Here is a 22,726-nt window from a genome sequence, read left to right as displayed (position 1 = left end):
TTAGGGTACCACTAATCTACCCGGGCATACGAGGGCCTCTCAGGGCACTGCCACTCTCTCTGGACACAGCCAGACCTCCTGGACTCAGCCAGGGCTCTCAGGGCACTGCCACTCTCTCTGGGCACAGCCAGACTTCCTGGACACAGCCAGGGCTCTCAGGGCACTGCCACTCTCTCTGGGCCTCTCAGGGTACCGTGCTGGAACAACAGCGGCTCACAGTCAAGGTGCTTACATATTCTCGGTGGCGGCCGGTCAAGACACAAAAGCAAATATCCGCCAGTTCCATTACATGGTGGTTATGTTCCCAGTCAAGTGGTCAATTAAATTAGGGATGGAAGGCAATTCCCCATAGTCCATAGTCATTTGCCAGGGCTGTCCTGGGGGTGAGGGATGACCTTGACCTCACCCTCAGCTCCCACGGAGGACTCAGCAAGCCTTTCCTCCTGGGACTACAAGTCCTGCATCCGGGCTGCCTCAGCAAGCACTTCCCAGCCCACAGGGCCGCAAGGACCTTCGCTTTCTCCGGCCTCTGCCGGTTGGGGAACCATCCACGTCTTCCCACCCCTCCACGGGGGTCCAGCTCTCAGGCAGCTGCTCCTCCTAGTCTTCCTCCAGCTGAGTGTTCATAGGCACAAACTGCTCCACCGCCCTTTGGAGAGCTTTGGCCGGCACCGTACCCTGCTCGCTGCACCATTTGTAGTGCAGGGGATCCAGCCGACTTCGCCATGTGTCATGCAGGGTGTCATGCGGGGTCTCTGGTCCCGCTCCCCACATAAGAACGCAGGACATAGTGAGGCCAAAAAGGAACACCCACGGAGCCATAAGTAGGGGAGTCACACCACTATACTCTCGCTGGCGGCTGGGTTGGAGAAACAGGAAACAGGAGCCACACAATTCTCAACCCTCACTGCGCCGCTTGCAGACTCAGCCACCATCTTCTTGCTAGCCCCCATTTTCTGCTAGCGTAGACACGGCAGTTATATTAGTGGCCAATGGCTCACTGGTTACAGCTGACGGCCAACTAGCCACAGCTGATGGCCATTTGATCACAGTCGACGGCCATTTACTACCTGAGCCTGGAAACTGCTTTTTGGGGCTCTGTCCCCACACTCCACCCCTACAGGGTCTCGCCTCACAATCTACGCGACAAGCGTCTTCCGCGAGGGGCCCTGTGCGAGGAGCCTGGAGGTGAATGCTATTTCCTGGACACAGCCAAGCTCTCTGGTCACAGCCAGGGTTTCTCAGGGCACCACCACTACTTCTGGGCACAGCCAGACTTCCTGGACTTCTTAGGGTACCAGCAGTCTCCCCGGGCACAGCCAGGGTTTCTCAGGGCACCACCAGTACTTCTGGGCACAGCCAGACTTCCTGGACTTCTTAGGGTACCACCAGTCTCCCCGGGCACAGCCAGGGTTTCTCAGGGCACCACCAGTACTTCTGGGCACAGCCAGACTTCCTGGACTTCTTAGGGTACCACCAGTCTCCCCGGGCACAGCCAGGGTTTCTCAGGGCACCACCAGTACTTCTGGGCACAGCCAGACTTCCTGGACTTCTTAGGGTACCACCAGTCTCCCCGGGCACACGAGGGCCTCTCAGGGCACTGCCACTCTCTCTGGGCACAGCCAGACTTCCTGGACACAGCCAGGGCTCTCAGGGCACTGCCACTCTCTCTGGGCCTCTCAGGTACCGTGCTGGAACAACAGCGGCTCACAGTCAAGGTGCTTACATATTCTCGATGGCGGCCGGTCAAGACACAAAAGCAAACATCCCCCAGTTCCACTACATGGTGGGATGTTCCCAAACAGTCAAGCGGTCCATTAAATTAGGGATGGAAGGCAATTCCCCATAGTCCATAGTCATTTGCCAGGGCTGTCCTGGGGGTGAGGGATGACCTTGACCTCACCCTCAGCTCCCACGGAGGACTCAGCAAGCCTTTCCTCCTGGGACTACAAGTCCTGCATCCGGGCTGCCTCAGCAAGCACTTTCCAGCCCACAGGGCCGCAAGGACCTTCGCTTTCTCCAGCCTCTGCTGGTTGGGGAACCATCCACGTCTTCCCATCCCTCCACGGGGGTCCAGCTCTCAGGCAGCAGCTCCTCCTGGTCTTCCTGCAACTGAGTGTTCATAGGCACAAACTGCTCCACTGCCCTTCGGAGAGCTTTGGCCGGCACCGTACCCTGCTCGCTGCGCCATGTGTCATGCAGGGTGTCATGCGAGGTCTCTGGTCCCGCTCCCCACATAAGAATGCAGGACATAGTGAGGCCAAAAAGGAACACCCACGGAGCCATAGGTAGGGGAGTCACACCACTATACTCTCACTGGCGGCTGGGTTGGAGACACAGGAAACAGGAGCCACACAATTCTCAACCCTCACTGCGCCGCTTGCAGACTCAGCCACCATCTTCTTGCTAGCCCCCATTTTCTGCTAGCGTAGCCACGGCAGTTATATTAGTGGCCAATGGCTCACTGGTTACAGCTGACGGCCAACTAGCCACAGCTGATGGCCATTTGATCACAGTCGACGGCCATTTACTACCTGAGCCAGCACCTTTCTATGTGAGGCCGAGAGCCTGGAAACTGCTTTTTGGGGCTCTGTCCCCACAGGCAGGCGCTGGTCTTTGGGATCTTCCTAGCACACTGGGGGTCTGCCCCCTTCTATCCTCTCCCCCTGGAAAGTGTCGCCAAAACTGTGGCAGCTGGGACAGCTGTGAGAAGAGGGCTGTTCCAGGCTCTCCAGTTATTTGGGGAAGCAGGTAGATCTGTGGCGCAGAGGTGGAAGGGGACCCACGGTATTCAAAGGGAGGCCATCCCAGTGTGGATGAGACAGAGCCTTCTGTCAGTTGTGCTGTGAGCTCCCTGCACTGAGAGGAGCTGGCTGTGAAGGGGGAGCCTGACCAGGCTGAAGGGACGGGATGGGTCCCTGGAAGAGGAGCCACAGGTGGTGGGGTGCAGCAGGAGGGATGATGGAAGGGATTCTGAAGTTCCCCCAGGACACTTCCCTGTTGGTGTCACCGCTCCTGGAGCGCCCCCTGTTGGACATATGGAAGACTGCAGAGGCCAGTGTGGACCATTCTGACCTCAAATGTCTTTATCAACTCCGGCATTTACTGGGTACTGGGGACTCAACAAACAATTCCCCCGTCCTTTGCCAGGCTGATCTAGCTAGGCTCTGTCCAACTGCAATATACTTTGAGCCACAAATTTATTTATAAGCTTTCTAGTAGCCACATTAGAAAAGTAAAAAGAAACAAATAAAATGAATCTTAAATATACGAGTATTCCAACATGTAATCAATATAAAAATTATTCACGAAATATTTTATGTTCTATTATTCATACTATGTATTCAGAATCTGGTGTGTATTTTACACTTCCAGCACATCTCAATTCGGGCCAGCACATTTCAGAGGCCCAGTAGCCACCTGTGGGCAGCCCTGCTCTGATCTCCCTCCCTGAACCCGCCATTCTCTGATTCACTCGCTCCTCCGGGCCCTGGGGGAGCTTGCCCAGCAATGCTGGACTCAGCGGCACACAGGGTTTGACCCCCTCTGAGTTCCTTTTTGTGGCAACATCTATATTTGGGGTTCAAGACCTCCTTACCCCAGTCCTCTGCCTCTTTCTCCCCCACCTGGGTCAGGTGCATTCTCAGCAGCTGCTGCAGCTTCTCTCCCACCCTCAGTCCTGGTTGCTTCTCAGAATCACCTTCCCCAGCCCCACCCCGACAGATGCTATTTAATTGGCCAAGGGTGGAGGTCAGGCACCTGTGTTTTTTAAAAAGCTCCTCAGATCATTCTAATAATATTTAGGTAGAAAACCACTGGGCCCTAGGGATTATGTTCATTCTCTAAGTGGGGAAACTGAGAAGGAAAGGCTGCCTGTCCATGTATTTCTGCTGGATAGAAACATGAATCCATTGCACCCATCTATTATTCAATAATAATTCAATAAAATTTTTATCACCCCCACTTTACAGATGGAGGAACTAAGACTCAGGGAAGTTAAGAAACTATCCCGAGATCACATAGCTAGTATTTGGCAGCAAATATATGGGATTCAAACCATGTTCAAAATTCATGCTTGACACTGGTTCCAGAGCCTAACTTTAAAGTTAGGCAGGATAATCCCCTCCCAGATTCTAGACTTTATACCTCCATTAATGTAACTCACGATCACATTTGCTTTTTTTTTTTTTTTGGCAGCTGGGTTTAACTGAGGTCAGCCAGGCTTGTGCCTTGGGGTTCCTGGTTCCACTAGGGTAGACCCCCACTCTGAAGCCCTGAGTGTCCAGCTCCCATGCTCTGCCCTCTGCCTCCTCCTCAGGACTGGCGCTATCCATGTTGGAGACCGTATCCTGGCCATCAACAACGTAAGCCTCAAGGGCCGGCCACTGAGTGAGGCCATCCACCTCTTGCAGGTGGCTGGTGAGACCGTCACACTGAAGATCAAGAAGCAGCTAGACCGTGAGCCTCACCTTGCGCCCTGGGACCGTGTAGCCCTTTTAGGAAGGGAGGCTCCTCTGTGCCTCTATGCCAAGCTTTGTGTACCCAACCTCACAGAATCCTCGCTAAGCCCTATGGGAGGATACCTGGGAAAGCTAAGGAGACAAGACTCAGAGAGGGGAGTGATAGGCCCAAGCTCACACAGCTGTTGTGGGGCAGAGTCTGGGTCTGAACCCTGCTCTTCCTCACCTCCTGCCTCTCAAGGCTGCTTGTTGTACCTTGTGGCTGTCACTTGTATGTTCCTTAGTTTCCTCTGAATTTGTCCTCGTACCTTGATAGGGGGACTTCCAAGTGAAGTGGAAGGAGCCTGAGCTTTGGAGTCTTTTCTAATCTGGGCTCCACTGTTGCTCACCATGTGACCTTGGCCATGTTGTTCAGCCTCCCCGAGCCTCAGCGCTCCTATCTGTGAAACACGTTTGCCTGTTAGTGTGGCACCCCCCCATATCAGACTGCTTAGCAGCAGGTGTGGGAAGCTTAGTGCCTGTGAATTCTCAAACCAGAGTCAAGTGGGAAAACTGAAGCTGGCTGAGCATCTCTGTATCTCCAAGTTCCTAGGCCAGTGGCGGTGACACCCCCTTTTTCCTCCTAGGCCCCCTCCCACCCCACACATCAGGCAGCTTCAGCGAGACCAGTGATGCAGATGAGGACCCATCAGAGGTGCTCAAAGGAGGCCGGCTGGCAGCCCGGTTCTCGCCTGCTATGCCCAGTGTGGACAGCGCTGTGGAGTCCTGGGACAGCTCGGCCACGGAGGGTGGCTTTGGGGGTCCAGGTAACACCTCAGAGCCCTTGGACAAACTGCATGCTCTCTTTGGGTCTCCCCAACTGCCAGGCCTTTGCAGAGGCTGTTTCCTCTGCCTAATCCTCATTACTCCTCCTCTCCTAGCTCCGTCCTTTAGGGTCACTTTTCCTGAAGACAGGCCCTATTAGGCCCTGTTAGCCATTCTCAGGGCCCTTCACTTCTCAGAGCATGGACCACAGGCCTTCACATATCTTTGATTAGTGTCCACAGCACCACAGTACCCCAGCTTGAGGTTAGAGACCACACTGGTCTTAATTCTGCTGTCTCTCTCATTCCTAGCCCGATACCCCGCACATAGCAGGTGCTCAATCAGTGTTCATTGCATCCAATTGAAGATAGAAAGGCAGAAAGCCCCCTCCCACCCAATCCTACAAAACCCAGCATGAGGTGGACACCTCCTGGGTGCCCTCCTAGGACACGAGTTCTCCTGCCCATGCATGTTGAGACCCATGGGTGACCTCGGGAGATGGGAGGTGTGTTTGAATCCTGTGGCTGACCTGACCTCTGTGACCCAGAACCACAGAGACTCCCCAAGATCTAACTCAGGGAACTAGTGGAGAGAGTCCTCTAGGTGGCCTCAGGTGGCTCCCAGCCCTGGTCCTCATTCTCTGGGTCTCAGCTTCCCCATCTCGAGCCAGCATCTCTCAGCTTACCCTCTGGGGCAGAACCTTCAAAAGTCTCAAAGGCAGGGAGAGAGAGAGACGGTCAAAATATTGAACTTCCGTCTCGGTCTGGGGCAGGATCTTGGAGCCCTGAGCATTAACTCTTCTACCAGATGATCAGGAGATCTGAGCATTTCTGGGGCAGGGACCTGGGTGGCGGAGGCCCTCAGGGCCCTCTGGGTAGTCAGGCAGGCCCAGAGAGGGCAAAGACCTTTGCCCCGGGTCACCCAGCACTGCTAGAAATGGAGCAGGAAGGAGGGCATGCTAAGGGCACAGAGAGGATGCAGATGCCCCCTCTCTCCACCCGCCAGGTTCCTATACTCCACAGGCAACAACCCGGGGCGTGACCCCCCAGGAGTGGCGGCCCAGCCGACTGAGAAGCAGCCCCCCACGCACTGAGCCCCGGAGGACAAGCTATACCCCAACCCCTGCTGACGAGAGCTTCCCTGAGGAGGAGGAAGATGAGGACTGGGAGCCACCATCTAGGTCTGTGGTGGGAACGCCATGAGGAAGGAAACAGTCATGGTCTCTTGGCTAGGACGGGTGAGGGTAGTTAGTTCCTGCGCCGAAGTGGTGGGGACAATGGAAGAGTCTCGTCTGACTCCTGAGGAGGGTCACCTCCTGAGAGAAGAGAGGACTCATTGAGCAGACTATCTCAGCCAGGCTGAGATGGGGGAAAGAGCATGCTGGGTGGAGGAGGGCACAGCAGGGGCAAAGGTGTGGAGGTAGGGAAGCAGCCTGGTTTGCCCTTCCTAAGTCTGGTTCTCAGACGTCCAGCAGCAGACTCAGAACGTGAACCCAAACCCTCCTGACTTAGCCCAGATTGCTTGATGATCTCCTCCTGCAAGGGCAACTTGGGGTCACAGGCACAGCCCCGGGCCATGGATGTGGTGGGTTTTGTGGTGTTGGCTTTACAAGACTCAGCCTCATACCCTGGAGGAGGAGGCGCCTGCGGAGAGCTCGCTCTGGAAGAATGCTGTTCCTCCTCTAGCCCTAGTCACCCCCTTCCTGTGTCTGTGCTTTCGGTCAGGCAGTTCCCTCTGCCCAGAACACCTTTCCTTCTCTCCTGGCCAACACCTACTCATCCTTCAAAAACCAGCTCAAATTCCACTGCCTCTGGAATAGCTTCCCTCCCTCCCTCTCTACACCGGTACCCACAGCTGCTTGGGTGAGCCTCCTAGTAACACGGGCCATCTCGTGTCCACCTGCTTAATTACCTGGCTGTTGTCTCTTCTGTGTGGCACCCCTAGCTCAGTGCTTGGCACCAGCACGTGCTCATACACGCTTTGCAAATGAATCCTCAGCTCCTTGGGAATAGGGGCTAGGCTTTACTCACCTCCAAACCCGTGTGCCCGGCAGAGGGCCTGGCTCAGAATGTTTGTTGAATTGACTTGAATGGAGGAAATGTCCTTCAGCCTCAGTCTTCTCACCTTTAAAATGAGAAAGGAAGGAGGCAACTATTTTGCATCATTGTCTCTGAGGCTCCCTAAGAAAGGAAAGCCTGCCTGCAAAGGTAAGAGAGAAAATGCTTTGCAAACCATAACATACTTTATAAACAGCCAGGACATTGTAGCTGGAGATGACTTTGTGAACTCTGAAGTGTGAAAATATGATTTGTTATCTTTCTAATGAGACTGGATTTTAGAGCTGATAAAGGGCTCAGGCAACCCGTAATGGAAGTTATAGGGTGGTTTCAACCCCTCCCCCAGAACAAATACTCCATCCTTTCCATCCATCTGTGTCCTTACTGGCTCCAGCTCTGTCCCTGTCACTGTCCTATGATGACATGTGTGTGGGTGGGGCCAGGGACTGTCCTCTGGGGCTACACCATGGATCTCCTCTTTGTCTGTCTGTCTGTCCGTCTGTCTCTCTTCCCAGGCGTCCTGTGTCACCGCTCTCCACCCCGTCTCATCTGCCCCTGTTTTAACTGGCCACCGGCAGTCTTGGTCGCCCCTAACTGCGTCCTCCCCCCATTCTGTGTCACCTACCACTGCCCTGGGGCCCCAGCACTGCCACTGAGGATACCCGCCTGCCCGCCCGCCTGCCCGCCTGCCCACACTCTGGCCCCTCAAGTCCAACGCTGATGGCCATTTAGAAGACTCCTCAGGCCCCAGCCTGCCTGCCCGCACATCCGTCTGCCAGGAGTTGACGCTCTCTGGTTCCTACGTTACAGCCCGGCCCCTGGCCCCACCCGAGAGGAGGGCTTCTGGAGTGTGTTCGGGGAAGCCCTCGAAGACCTGGAGTCGTGTGGTCAGTCAGAGCTGCTGAGGGAACTGGAGGTACGGGCCCCTGCCCTGAAGGCCTGCATGGGGGGCCCCCACGAGGGGACACACTAGTGTGTGTGCCCATTGGAGGCAAGCATGTTACGGGATTGTGCTCACATGTAATGTATATGCGTGCACTCACCTGGCACCATCCCTGTAAGGATGTCTTCACACATGTGCAGACTGTGCATGGACATGTGTGCAGGTATGACTGAGAGCATTGTGGTTGGCACGTCGGAGTGTGTGCACATGTGAACATGTCTGGCATCATTGTGTGTGCATTGGGACCATGTCTGTGTGCATGCGTGCGAGCACGCTCATGCATGCACAACTGCTGAGTGTCTTTTCAGAATACGTGTGTCTGAGTGTGCACATTTGGACGCATAGGGGTAGTTTTGGTGTCTGTGTGTGCATGTGCAGATGTGATTGTGGGCCTGCCCTGTGGAAACGTGTGGGTGTCAACATCGGTTATAACGCAGGAGATGAGGAACTACAGGAGCCAAGAGGTGAATGCAGCTTTGTGTGAAGTCAGCATTGCCCACGATGGAACAGGCTGCCCCGGAGGATGTAGGGAGGATCCGGCTGGGTCACTTCTGAAGCTCCATCATACCCTGAGAGCAATCACTTAAACTTCCACTTTTCCTTCACATTTTCTCTGCACTGTGTTCTGGTTGCTTTCCTTAGTCTGTCTTCCCAATCATTCATTCTCTCCTTGGCTAAAGTTAGTCTACTGGTTAACCCTTATTTCCTAAATATTGTATTTCAACTGCTACATCTTTTATTTCTTTCATTTCTTATCGTTTTTCACGGTCTTTTTTCTTAATGCCTGCTTTTCGTTTTCTTATTTTTCTACATATTTTAAGCTGACTTGTTTTAAAGTTTCTTTTGACCTTTCTTTTTTTTTCTGGCTCTCTGGGTATGAATTCATTTGTCTGTTGTGTCTGTGGGCAGGTTGACTTTTTATTTCACCACTGAGCTTGCTTTCAGCAGTGGTTACTCCTGGAGGCACCGCACATGTGCTCTGTGTTGTGGAAGCATCTCTGAGGTAGTGCCTCATAGGTCTTTGCCCGGGCTTTTGAACTTCATCAATTTCAGACCAGTCTTTCACATGAATTTCTCAGCTTGGTGTTTTTTTGTTTTTTGTTTTTTGTTTTTAATGATTACGGTGTTTCCCCGAAAATAAGACCTAGCCGGACCATCAGCTCTAATATGTCTTTTGGAGCAAAAATTAATATAAGACCTGGTATTATATTATATATATATTATATTATATATATTATATATATTATATATATTATATTATATTATATTATATTATATTATTATATTATATTATACTATAGACCTGGTCTTATATTACAGTAAAATAAGACCAGGTCTTATATTAATTTTTGCTCCAAAAGATGCATTAGAGCTGATGGTCCGGCTAGGTCTTATTTTCAGGGAAACACGGTAATAGAAGATTTATTTAAACAATAATATATATAGTCATCATTGCCAGGCTTAATATGAGTTGTTAAATCCTTTTGATCCAATTTTCCTTCCTGGATAAGTTTTTCTTTCCTATTTCTGTCAGTTTTGAAAATGTAATACCAGAAGAAGAGAGGCCCAATTTCAATCACAGATCTAAGAGCGAGGTCTTGGGAGTGGGGCTGGAATTGAGGTGGACATTTGCTGATCTTGGGTAGGTCCAACGAGTCAAGGCAGGATCTTTGATGAGCCCTTGGCTGTTGGGATCATTGTACTGAAGCAGGTCCAACCTTTTAAGCTGGGATCTTATGGCCGACTGCTCGGCTTGCGCTTTCCATGTTTCCAGAGGTAGGTCGTACTCCCTCAGCTGGGTGTTTTTATTACACTATTTGTGGAAGGCACAGTCTGGACCTGTGCTCTTACAGAGGCACATGAAAGTTCCTGGTTTCTCACAAATGGTTTCCCCAGCCCATTTCAGTCCTGGTGGCTCCTTTCTGAAACCCTGTTCTGGCAAGCAGACATCTCTCATCCCCATTCAAAAGTGGATGGTACTCCCCTAGCTCTTTGCTTTTCCCTGAATGGGTACCCCAGCTACTAACATGCATATCTGGCTCCATTTGGCTCCATAGGCCAAATAGTTCTACTCCTGCTCATGCTTGTCTCCAAAATTTTCTTGCTTGCTTTGAAAGTGCTTATTTAAAAAAAAAATTAATTTACCATCAAATTTGGAGGGAGACACAAGCTTTCTGTATCAGCTCAGTTTGCATCTTAAAAGGAAGTCTAGAATTCTACAATTCTAGGGGTCCAAGGGCCTATGATACTCTGATTTCATTTTTTAATGATTCTATTGTCAAAAGATTCTGAGTCTCTGGTCTTTCCTTTGGACCCTGGCTCTCCAGTCAGGTGAGGACCAGTTGTAAGAGTTGAGAAAGTTGCCACTGTGCCTCCTTGTTCAATGTCTCCTCCCATTTTCCTCTCCTCCTCCTCACCCAATCCAACAGTTTGACCCTAAGACAATTGTTATCATAATCTGCCTTCCCTTAGGGGACCTCTGAAAAACCAAAACTCTCCACCCCAATATCAGATAGAACCTTACATTCATAGTAGAAACTCAGATACTGTGATGGGCAGCAAGAGAGAAGTTTCTAGGCCTGGGACACAGCTCTGTGCCTAGGAAATTGTATAATATCACATGTAAGAAGTACATCGTCCTATCCCACCAACCCCAGCAGTCCCTTTACCCCGTCTGTGGATTTCCCAGTGTGAACATGAATACATTTCCCTCAGGGCCACAAACCTGCTGCTTTTAGCTTAGAGCACTGCGTTTATGATGCTGCCTGCCCTTCCCGGAACACACCTTCGATTTACCTCCGACACATGCCCTAACTCTGCCCCTTCTGCTCCTTCTGTAGAGCATAAAATGAATTCTACATATGAAGTGCTTAGAACTGAGCCCAGCACAGAGTAGGTGCTGATTCAGGGCCAATGATAATTATTCTGATCTCTAGTGTGACTGATCAATCCTGAGAGCCCCAGAAAGGCGGCACCATATCTACTCTGTTCACCATTGTGACCTTGAAGGCTGGTGCATAGTAGGTGTCCACAGATACTGACTGTGAACGCAGTGAGTCCCTAAGTGAAGGGCTGTGTCCCTGCAGGCATCCATCATGACGGGCACCGTGCAGAGCATGGCCCTTGAGGGCAGGCCTGGCCACCGGCCCTGGCGGAGGGGCCGGGAGGTACAAGCTTCCCCCGAAGAGATGCAGGAGCTGCTGCTGCCGACACCCTTGGAGATGCACAAGGTGGGTGCTGAGGGTGGGCGCAGGAGGCCTGGCATGTGTCCTGCTGCCATTAGGATTCACCGTGGGCTCCAGATGGGCTCGCCCCTCTCTGGGTTTCATTCCCCACCACGAAATGGAGATTTTGCACTGGTTTCCCAAAACTCCCATCATACACACACACCCCCACACACACACACCTGTGATTCACACTGAGCTACTTTTATTTTTATTTAACTAGACTTACTTTTTCCCCCACTTAAGTTATTGTGTATGTATATATAAAATATAAACACTTCTATATGTTATATGTGTATATATGAGTATATGTATGTGTGTATATATATCACTACCTTAAATAAGAAACCAGCTTTTTTGCCATCTATATAGAAAAAAAAAAAACACAGAAGAGATAGAAACCTCTCACCCAGTAGCCCTCAGAGACCTCTGAGTCTGAAGCCAGCTCTTTGCCAAATTGGGAGATGAGCAAGTGGTAGAGGTGCCCCTAACATGGGTGCCCCACCGAGACCGTCTCCTGGACAGAGGCAAGAGGATTGCAAAGAACTGAAAAGGAAGCCCCTTCCTAAGGGCCTGCGTTGTGACTGAGCGCTGCGACCCGGGGGGTCTGCTGAGGAGCAGAAGGGGAATGGGTGCTACATGGGCACAGGCCTTGTGCGTGGGGAGCGCCACTGGGCGAGGGGACTAGGGCTGGGTCCCAGAGGCATGGAATGCATGACCAAGAGATTCTGGCTACGGTGGGAGGCTGGGGACAAAGCTCAGCGCTCCAGGCACCTCCTCCCCCTCTGCTCTCAGGTGACCCTCCACAAGGACCCCATGAGGAATGACTTTGGTTTTAGCATCTCAGACGGCCTCCTGGAGAAGGGTGTCTATGTCCACACTGTGCGCCCTGAGGGGCCAGCCCAGCGTGGAGGCCTCCAGCCCTTTGACAGGGTCCTCCAGGTAATGCTGCAGCAGGGGGACAGATGAAGTGGCCTCTCCTAGCCCTAGGGTGGGGAAAGAGCCTCTACTTCTACCCTGGCTGAGTGGCCTTGGGCAGGTCACCTCCCCTCCCTGGGCCCCAGCTTCTTCATCTGTGAAAAGGGAATGACACCAGTTGTGTTAGTCAGAGTAAGCTCAGTTATGTGGCAGTAACTAACAACCCCGGAATCTCAGTGGCTTAACACACATGAACAATGATTTATTACTGATACCATGTGTCCAGTGTGGGCTGGCATGAACCTTACTCCCCCTGTGCTGACGGAGGCTCCACCCTCTTGTCATTATCTCAGACTCCATGACAGAGAAAACCAGACTGGAAAATCACACGTGGGTTTTCTTCTGCCTTCACCTGTCACTCCCCCTCATGGCCTATTGGCCAGAACTAGTCATGTGACCTCACCAGCTGCAAGGGATGCTGGGATATGTGGGTGAGACGATGAAAAGCTACGGGCATACTGGCCCAGCCACCCTGAGCCACGTTTCCCACGCCCCAGCTACTTTTGTTTCCTTGGTGTGATTTCTGCCATATTTGTGCTACATTTACTGAATACACATTTTCTCTAAATTGACAAAGTTTTTCAATTTAAATTTGTCTTAAAAATAAACTTTTCCACTCCATTAGAAATGAAAACCCAGTATCCCTTGTTTGAAATAGAAGGCCAATGTAAAATACACATAAAACAGAAACAAGGCAATGTCACAAAATTCTAGGCAGGAGGCTTAGTGTCTGTCTGCTCTTTCGTGTTAAAAAGGGAGAGAAGCAGGTGTTCAAGGGGTGCAGAGGATGTACTGGCATCTCCCTAGGACTTTCTCTTTGATTAAACCGAACCAGAAGAATGACTTCCTCCTCTGTGCAAGGAGTCTAGATTTGCCCTGTGTCTGGGCTGGGGCAGGGCCCACGTTTAGGAAATCCCACCGTTTCCACCCCTTCAGCCCAGGCTGAGCTGATGCTAGTCTGTCCCTTTGGCTGTGCACCGTGCAGGTCAACCACGTTCGCACGCGGGACTTTGACTGCTGCCTGGCGGTGCCGCTCCTGGCTGAGGCTGGGGACGTCCTTGAGCTGGTCATCAGTCGCAACCCGCTGGCACAGAGCAGCCCGGCCCCACGAGCACCAGGCCCCAGCAAGCCCCGGATGCTCTGAAGTCAGCGCATGGTCCAGACACTCAAGGGGGCATCCGGGCAGATCCTGACTTCCAGACCTGTAGCTGGGCTGAAGAAGTAGCCACCCACTCGTCTATCTGTCCATCTGGCAGGCTCTGAGCCACGGACAGGACTTTGTCTCTGTTCTCTGGTTCTGTGGTGACTGGGGTGCCAGGCAGTGAGGTCCCTGTCCCAGTTGGAGTCACATCTAGGTCTTTCTCCATGTTGGGTCTCCAAGATATCCAGAGGTGCCTGGCTCAATAGGGATAGGCTCCTTGGCCAGGAGAAGAGGGGTCTATGGGGAGGCCCAGGTCCCTACAGGGCCTGGGTAGGGTGTCTGGTGCGGGGGAAGTCCAGCTCAGTGTGTAAAACACATGCTCCCAGCAGAGCTGTGGGGCTGGAATGTGCTGCCAGGGAGGAGTGAGCTCCTTGTCACAGAAGGTGAGCAAGAGGGAGCTGGATACCCCAGTGTAGTTGTTAACTGAGGTGAGAGGCATCCACATGGGCTCAGAAGGTTAGTTTCCCAACAGTGGGGGTTAGGATGGGGCTGCGGGGCCACTTCAGCTGGAGAGCTGATCTCCAGGAAGGATGCTGCTTGGGGTAGGAGACTGCCTTGTTCCCTTCTCCAGAAGTCTGGTGTTTGGGATGTGCTGGTTCCTAGATTCTCTGCATCCCAGCGTCCCCACTTAGGATAGTTTGAGCTGGGGCATCTGGAATCCAAGAAGCGCCAGCCCTTTCATATGAAAGTCAGTGTTTGTTTCATTTTGGCGTCTCTGGTCCAAAGCTTCTGTGATTCGAGACTGCAGCTCTGGACCCACTGGGAAGCTCAGTGTCAGGCTTTGGGCTCTTAGCCCCTCCAGCTGCTTTTGTAGGATGCGTGGCCGCTCACCCATCTGCATACACCCCTCTCAGCCCAGGTCCCTCCGTAAGGAGGGAGGCATTTGGGGACAAAAGACCCAGGGGACTCCATTCACCTTCCATTCAATGAAGATGGGAAGCCATGGAAGTATGATATGTAAGCTGATGCAGCTCCTCTCGTGTCCAACTCAGTGGAGGACAAAGAGGGAGAAGCACAGAGATGAAGAGAAAAACAGACAGGCAGCAGAGATAAGCCAGAGAGAGGGGTCGTTCTCTCTCACACCTGTTGGTGACAGTGTCCAAAGTGGTCATTCAAGGAAGTTTCTTCCCACTTGAAACCTGGAAGCACTAGCATCTCTTAAAATCCTTTTCTCATTTTCCACAGACCAGAAACCCTTTTGATTTTGCGAAGGGCACAGGGCGTCCACCTGGTGGTCTGGGGTGTGGCCTCTGGGATGGACCAGGTCTGAGCTTTGCTTTGTCCCTGCCCATCTCCTAAGCGGGGGTCTCAGGAACACAGGAGGCACCCACTGCCACTGTACCCTCCTCCACCCCTGCATCCCCTGGGGGCCTTAAAAACACACATCTACTCAAGAGACCAGATGGGGAGTCAGGAAGTCTGTTCTTTTTCCACTAGGTTGCTGCTTTGCTGTGTGACCCCCTCTGAGTTTGATGCTCCCTGCGGACAATCGGGGGGTAGACAGTCTCCGAGCAGGTTTGGGCCTCCCTGTCCATTGAGGCTCACTGGGCACCCTACCTGTACTTTCCCTGGGGGCCTGCCTCCCCCCCCATACACATACCATACCCCTGCATCTTGCTCCTCTGCACCCCCTCTGGAGAGCCCTCCATGCCCTAGATGGACTGCTCAGTGCCTCTGCTATCCTGGATTCCCACGTAAACATCTGCCCCAAAGTGAAAGGGCACTGCCCACCCTTCACAGGGGCACCAAGAAAAAGCCAAGAACCCTCAGCTTGGGTCGGGGGGGCAGTGAGGAGCACAGCAGAGACATGGCCGCCCACAGCCTCAACTGTGTGACCTTAGGGAAGTGGCCCAGCCTCTCTGGGCCTGTGTCATTTGACAGAGCTGGACAGACCACACTCCCAGGGCCTCTTGGCTTGGTAAAGCTGTGTTGGACTGCAGGCGAGGGAAGATGCATCCTGACCCTCACCAATACGCCCCTCCCTCCCTCGGGCTGAGGCCTCTGCCATTCCCTTCACCCTACCCGGACATATGCAACTAGGCCAGGCAGGTGGATCTCCTCGCTATGGCCGGCCTTCTCATATGCAATATTTCTTCTGGCTTTTCATGGGGATTGTTCATCCCACACTTGTTTCCTGATACCAGTCCCCCGTGAGCATCCTGCCTGCCTATGTATTTCGGGTACAGCCCTTGCAACACGTCCCTTCCACCCCCTAAAAGCTGTATTTTTCTCTGGCTGAGATGAAAGCATATTCCTTGTAAAGTATTTTTCTACATGGGGTTTCTTAGGGCTCTGGGGAAGCACCACACGCCAAGGGGCTGCAGTGCAAAGGCCATTTGGGGTCTGTTTGGGCCCTGTGTAAATCTGTCTGTCCCACAGGGGGCTGCAAGGACTTAGGAGATGGGGGTGGGGTGCTGCTGGGATGATCTGGGATTTTTTAAATAAAATTATTTAAATGCACCTGGAGTAGGGGGTCTCTTTTTTTTTTTTTTTTTTTTTTTATAACAGAAATTTATTTTCTCACAGTTTTGGAGGCTGGAAGTCCAAGATCAAGGTGTCAGCAGGTTTGGTGTCTTCTGTGGCCGCTCTGACTTGCACACAGCCTCCTTCCCACTGTTTCCTCACATGTTCATCTCTCGGCCTCCTTTTTCTTTTTTAAATCATAGGGTTAGAGCGCGAGCTCTGGGCAACAGGGCTGCCAATTCGATTCCCACACGGGCCAGTGAGCTGTGCCCTCCACAACTAGAATGAAGTCAATGAGCTGCAGCTGAGCTCCTGGGTGGCCAGATGAATCAGTTGGTTGGAGCGCAGGCTCACAACCACAAGGTTACCGGTTCAGCTCCCACAAGGGATGGTGGTCTGCGCCCCCTGCAACTAAGATTGAACACAGCACCGTGAGCTGAGCTGCCGCTGAGCTCCTGGATGGCTCAGTTGGTTCGAGTGCGTCCTCTCAACCACAAGATTGCCGATTCGACTCCCGCAAGGGATGGTGGGCTGCACCCCCTGCAACTAACAGTGGTGACTGGACCTGGAGCTGAGCTGTGTCCTCCACAACTAAAACTGAAAGGACAACAACTTGACTTGGATGGAGTTGATGAGTCCTGGGAAAAACACACCACTGTTCCCCAATAAAAAAAAAAGTCCTGGAAATACACACTGTTCCCCAATATTTCCTGCTCCCCTCCCCCAATAAAATCTTTTTTAAAAAAAAAGTCAGCTTCTGTTTGGATCTTGGGACAATAGTACATGCTTTGTTTTAAAAAAAAAATTTTTATTGGGGAATATTGGGGAACAGTGTGTTTCTCCAGAGCCCATCAGCTCCAAGTTGTTGTCCTTCAATCTTAGTTGTGGAGGGCGCAGCTCAGCTCCAAGACTAGTTGCCGTTTTCAATCCTAGTTGCAGGGGGCGCAGCCCACCATCCCATGCAGGAATTGAACTGGCAACCTTGTTGTTAAGAGTTCGTGCTCTGACCACCTGAGCCATCCAGCCGCCCCTCAGGCAGCTCATCGTCTTCAATCTGGTTGTGGAGGGCGCAGCTCACTGGTTCATGTGGGAATCAAACCAGCAACCCTGTTGTTCAGAGCTCACGCTCTAACCAACTGAGACATCCAGCCGCCCAACAGTACCTGCTTTTGATTAATTCATTAATTCAACCATTCAAAAAGTCTGCTTTGTACTATGCATCATTCTAGCCCCTGGGGAAACAATGGGAACAAGACAGATGAGGTCCTGTCTACATGGAGCGTATATTCTAGTGAAAGACAACAAGTGAACAAAACCACAATTTTTTCAGGAGGAATCAAATTCAATGAAGAAAACAGAACAGTAATGGGGATAAGAGAGTGACAGGGTGGGGGGGACCTTTAGCTCAATGGATCAGGAAGGGCTTCGCTGAAGAGGCAATTTTTGTGCCAAGACCTATAGGACATGAGCCAGCCCTGTGGCGACGTGGAGGAAATGTCCCAGGCAGAGGGCACAGCAAGTGCAAAGGCCCTGAGGTGGGAATGAACTTGGTGGGTTCAAGGAAGGAAAAGGAAACATGGAAGGGAGTAGGGTTAGAGAACAGAATGAAGGCTGTTCTCATAGTGAAGGCTTGGGTAGGGATTATGGATTTTATTGTATGTGCAGGGGGAAGCCACTGAGGCAGTTGAGTGGTGGCTCTGCTTCCTGGGTGGGGAAGGGGCCAGGAGGGCTGCCTAGGGGCTGCGTGATGCCCTGAATCTACATGGTGTCCTGGGGAGGATGAGCCCAAAGCGCAAGGCTGGGTCTAACCAAGGGAAGTCCAGTTCTGTGTAGGCAGAGGAAGAGCTTCTTCCCATCAGCTATGCCAGATGGAGTGAGCTCCTGTCGTGCAGGGTGCCACGCGGGGTCTCAGCTCCTGCTCCCCACATAAGAACGCAGGACATGGTGAGGCCAAAAAGGAACACCCACAGAGCCATAGATGGGGGAGTCATACGACTATAGTCTCGCTGGTGGCTGGGTTGGAGACACAGGAAGCAGGACCCACATGATCCGCAACCCGCTGTCCCTTCTCTGCCAACCAACCCCACTTGCTAACTGTAATCCGCTGTGCTAACTGCAATCCATCTCTCTGCAATCCACAATCTACACTCCGTGCTTGCTAGCGTAGCCACGGCAGTTATATCAGTAGCTAATGGCTTGCTGGTAACAGAGGATGGCCAACTAGTCACAGCTGATGACCATCCACTACCCGAGCCGGCACCTTTCCACGTGAGGCCAAGAGCCTGGAAACTGCTCTCTGGGACTCTGTCCACACAGCTCCCAATTTCAGGAGGGGTGTTAAGTAGGGGCTGGATCACATTGGGTGCATTTATGTGGCTGCGCTACCATGTTTCCCCGAAAATAAGACCGGGTCTTATATTAATTTTTGCTCCAAAAGACGCAGTAGAGCTTATGTTCATGGGATGTCATCCAGAAAAACCATGCTAGGGCTTATTTTCCGGTTAGGTCTTCTTTTCGGGAAAATGTGGTAGGAAAGCTGGAGGCTGCAGTACTGCACAAGGCCCTGCTGGTCTTCCTAAAGAGGCAGCACCTGTCCTTCAGCCTGGCTGCATACCAACCACTGTTCTGAGAGCTTTGCAAGAATTCCCTGGATCCTCCTGACAGTCTTCAGATCCTCCCGACAGCCTTCAGAGGTGGCTCTATTACCATCCCAACAGTACAGATGAGGAATTGAGGCACAGAGAGGTTAAGTAACTTGCCCAAAGTCACACAGGTAAGAAGGGATGGAACCAGGATTTGAACACAAGCCATATGGCCAGAACACTCAGAGGGAGTAAGGAAGGCGGACAGGGCCATCAGAAAGACAGACAGCCAGAAAACAAGGGAGGGAGATTTTATTCTAATGTTGTCTATAAATAATGAATTCCTGGGAAAGAATCTTGGTCTGAGAAGTTGAGGAAAGGACCCAGCAGGCTCCCCTGACCTTGCCCACTCACTTTTGGAAGGCTGCCCGAAACATGGACCCTCTTCTGGCATCAGTTTCCCCATCTCTACCAGTGGGTTGGGCTCACGATCCCCAAGGCTGAGGACATCTGTGCCAAACACTGACCTTTTGGGATCCAGAGCGTCCTCCCTTCTGAGGTCCCAGTGTGAGTTTCCTGTTTGCTTCCCTCCGGGACTCGCCACTTACCTCTCTTCCAGAAGCCTCCCAGCCCCACTCTTGGACTTGGCAATAAGAGCCCTGATGGATGGGATCACCTGGTGGGAGGGCTGAGGGGACGGGGAGGGTACCAACCTCAGGTCAGTGCCCCCCTCCCCAAATCCCCTTTCTGGGCTTACAGCAGGATAACCCTGGGCCAGGAAAGAGGGAAAGGAAGTCAGAGCAGGTGAGGGCATGATGCTTTACGAGCCTCACCTCTAATCACCCTTGCACCCTTAAGGGGGTGGTGGTTTAATTCCAGATAGGGAAACTGAGGCTCAGGTGACGGTGTGAGATCTCCCAGCACAGGGCTGGTTATGTAGCAGGTGGGCTTCACACAGTAGAATCGGTAGAACCACAGAGCAGACCCAGGAGTCTGTGGACCTGGGTGCAAATCAACTCTTTCATGGATTTGCTGAGTGCCCTTGAGCAAACCAACTGGAAATCCCAACCTTGAGTCGCAACTGGAGGCCTCTGCCTCAGTGTCTCCAACCTTGGATAACAATACCCACCTGTGAGGAGCTTCTAGGGTGAGACTGAAAGCCCTTTATAAACTGTAAAGCACTTGCCAAATGTAAGGGAAAACAGCCTCATCAAAAGAGAACCCACACGTGTTGGATTTAAAAAGGAAATGTTTATTTTCGTGTTATAAGGTGATTACAAACTCCTCTAAAAAAAAGCGAAGATGAATTTAAAATATTGATATACATATTTATCTAAAAAGCAAAAGGGGAAAGGAAACACCCTGCAAAATACAGGGATTCATATCATAAAACATTTATACACAAAAGCTTGTACATTGCAAGACTGCATTACGCACCAAGGATCTTATTCAAATACAAATGTTCCTCCTCAGAAGAGTCTCTCGTTGGTTGATTTTTTGTTTTTTTTTACAAAAGTTTAAAATATTTTAAAAATATTTTGAAGTTTAAAAAAAAAGTCGTGATGAGCCAGACATATTTCTGGAAGGAGGCAAGACCCACGTTCTCAGCTTTCTCTTGTGCTAAATACAGTCACAGTTGCTAGGGATTTGAAAATTAATTGGGTAAAAAAAAAAAAAAAATGGAGCAAACATCTCAGTTTGAAGCCAAATGTATCACAAGATGCTCCATCCATCAAGGACCCCATCAGAACATGTCTGTAGTGACACCCACAAGAGAACAATGAAACAGCTTCCTATTAAAACAAGATGCATTCTGAGGGCCAGGCATTGAGAGGGAGTGACCCATATTCCTCTCCAATTTTGATATCTGGGTTTTTGTTTGTTTTGTGGCTTTGTGCTTGTTGCATTTTTGCACAGTGGTATTTACAGCATCCACATGGACAGCCTAGCTTGAGGACGTCTGACCTTGGATATGAAGGCTAGATGGCCCCTGTAGCCACCTCTGGGGTCCTTTCCTGGCCTGTGTCTGAGGTTTGTGGGAAAGGAGGCACCTCTGCCTTCAGCACTGGCTGCCCAGAGCATTCCCCATCCAGAGGGGCAGTGTTGAGAGATGCTGGCGGGCCACTGGCCACTGTGTTGTGGCACTTGGTGACACAAGAATGCCCTGTGCTAGGCTGAGGAGGGCTGACTCTCCCTCTATGCTTCACCACTATCTCTCGGCGGGTGGCGGGGGGGGTGTGTGAATGAGAGGCCAGAGATACGGAAAGGGAGCTGCGTGCTGTCTGGAAATCAGAACGCAAGGCTGCCTGGGAATATCCCACGTGGCTTCAGGCTGAATCCTGCCTAAGGGTTCTGCCTCTTACTCACCATCTGGCTTCTTTGGGCCTCAGTTTCCTCATGTGCCATAGGGATCTCAATGCCTAGCTCACAGAGGGTGTAGGGGCAGGATCAACAGGGTGAATAGGTGCTGCCTCTCCTACCGGAAACCTGAGCCACAGCTTAGGGTCCAGTTGGCCCCTGAGGATGGCCAGGGGGTGGTGGGTGCTGCTCACCTGGTCCCTGAACACTGGAGACAGAGCGTTTCCTTTTTCTTAAAGGCTCATCTTTGGTCTTCAGGGAAACAAGTGAGGAGCAGCACTCGCCACTCACCGCATATACCTCAGAGGACCTGAAGCTGGAACTGACTGCAGACAGTCTGGTTCCAGTCCCAGCTCACTGTGCCCAAGTCCCTCCCCTGTTCGTCCTCAGTTTCCCCATTTTACAAGGGCATTGACTGGGAAGCCCCAGAACCCTCTCCATCACCGACCGCGTGGCTCCACTGTAGGGATTCACATGGCCCCGCCCAGCTCAGTGAAGCATCTCCCTAGGTAAGATTTATACTGGGGCCTTCACCCACTTCTGCATCCTAAAAAAATTCTTTAAACAGCTCCTTCGCATCCCTTCTAGATCTGACTGACTGGACTATCGGCAGGCATCCAAATTTCCGACCCATCCCAGGCAGAGAGACAGGTGGACCAGACTCATGAGTGCCAATGACAAGTTTCCTTTATGTGGAGATATATAAAAGTCACACATCATTACACATTGTACTCATAGAGCCAAGTTCTGAGGATACACGAGAGCTGGGTCGAAATTGGAGACAGGTGCCAGGAAGACTGCTGAGGAACGGGCTTGGAGAAGTGGCTGACCTTCCTTCTAGGGACCTGGGGACTTGGTCTGCATGTGTCTTTGGTCTAGAATTTGGTCTGGGAATCTTCTAAGAGGCCTTCCTGGGGCCTTTTCCAGAATGTTGCAATTTGCCTGCCATCCTGTGACCTTTCCTTCGGGGTCTGAGCCCTGGAGGGGAGATGTAGCCTGAAATGGCCACAGATGCCCAGATAGCCACAGCTTGCCAAGCCCCCCTTGCTCCCACACGTCACCTGTCCCCAATCACTGACAGTGGTTAGTTTACTAAAGTTCCATAAGACAAAGGAAAACAGGTCACATTGCTACTCAGTAAAATTAGGGGGAAAAAACACAATAAAATCAAATTAGACACTGCGACAACCACAAATACATAGAAAAACAGGAACACATGAGAACTGTGAACAGTTTGGAATAGGTGTTGTTTGGCAGAGTATATGCTTTGGAAACAGCAAAAGGTGAATGCTTGCCAAAGACAAGAGGTTCAGAACTGCCTCTGCCCCTTGGGAGGGGGACACCAAAGGTTCCTCCCCCTCCCGAATTTGGGGAGGCGGGTTCCAGGATTCAGAGAGTCCCTGCTCTGAAAACCTGAGCTGGACTTCACTCTCCACATCACTAGAGGCAGTAACCGCTGTTTGTGACAATGTTGCAGTTTAGTTTAGACTCTGAACTTGGAAGTGACTGTTTAAATGGCACAGTTTAGGTCCAAATGGGAGCTGGGGTGGAGGAGTGTCCATACTCGGGATTTTACAGGTGGAGTACCTCCTCTCCTGGTTCAGAGAGGACGCTGCTCTACATAAAGCTCTTGGTCGAGCCAGTTCTGGGGTGCCA

At 51.7% G+C, this 22,726-nt stretch overlaps 1 protein-coding gene across 7 annotated transcripts in view; it reads left to right on the top strand.

The window, feature by feature from the left end:
- GRIP2 (glutamate receptor interacting protein 2) overlaps positions 1-16,095 on the top strand; it is a 93,137-nt gene extending 77,042 nt beyond the window's left edge. For 6 of the 7 annotated variants that reach the window (XM_033133204.1, XM_033133206.1, XM_033133203.1 and 3 more), the window contains 7 exons: positions 4,319-4,458; positions 5,087-5,266; positions 6,270-6,444; positions 8,132-8,237; positions 11,351-11,494; positions 12,284-12,430; positions 13,452-16,095. In XM_033133204.1, coding sequence (XP_032989095.1) covers positions 4,319-4,458; positions 5,087-5,266; positions 6,270-6,444; positions 8,132-8,237; positions 11,351-11,494; positions 12,284-12,430; positions 13,452-13,610 — 1,051 coding nt within the window. In that variant the 3' untranslated portion in view covers positions 13,611-16,095. Of the gene's footprint in view, positions 1-4,318; positions 4,459-5,086; positions 5,267-6,269; positions 6,445-7,836; positions 8,238-11,350; positions 11,495-12,283; positions 12,431-13,451 lie in introns of those variants that run through there. The other variant, XM_033133209.1, reaches the window with a different exon arrangement.
- Positions 16,096-22,726: the final 6,631 nt, after the last annotated feature.

The sequence above is a fragment of the Rhinolophus ferrumequinum genome, chromosome 17 (genome assembly GCF_004115265.2).
Source record: "Rhinolophus ferrumequinum isolate MPI-CBG mRhiFer1 chromosome 17, mRhiFer1_v1.p, whole genome shotgun sequence".
Lineage (NCBI taxonomy): Eukaryota > Metazoa > Chordata > Mammalia > Chiroptera > Rhinolophidae > Rhinolophus > Rhinolophus ferrumequinum.
Note: the sequence above shows the minus strand (reverse complement) of the source record. Positions and strands in the feature narration are given on the sequence as shown.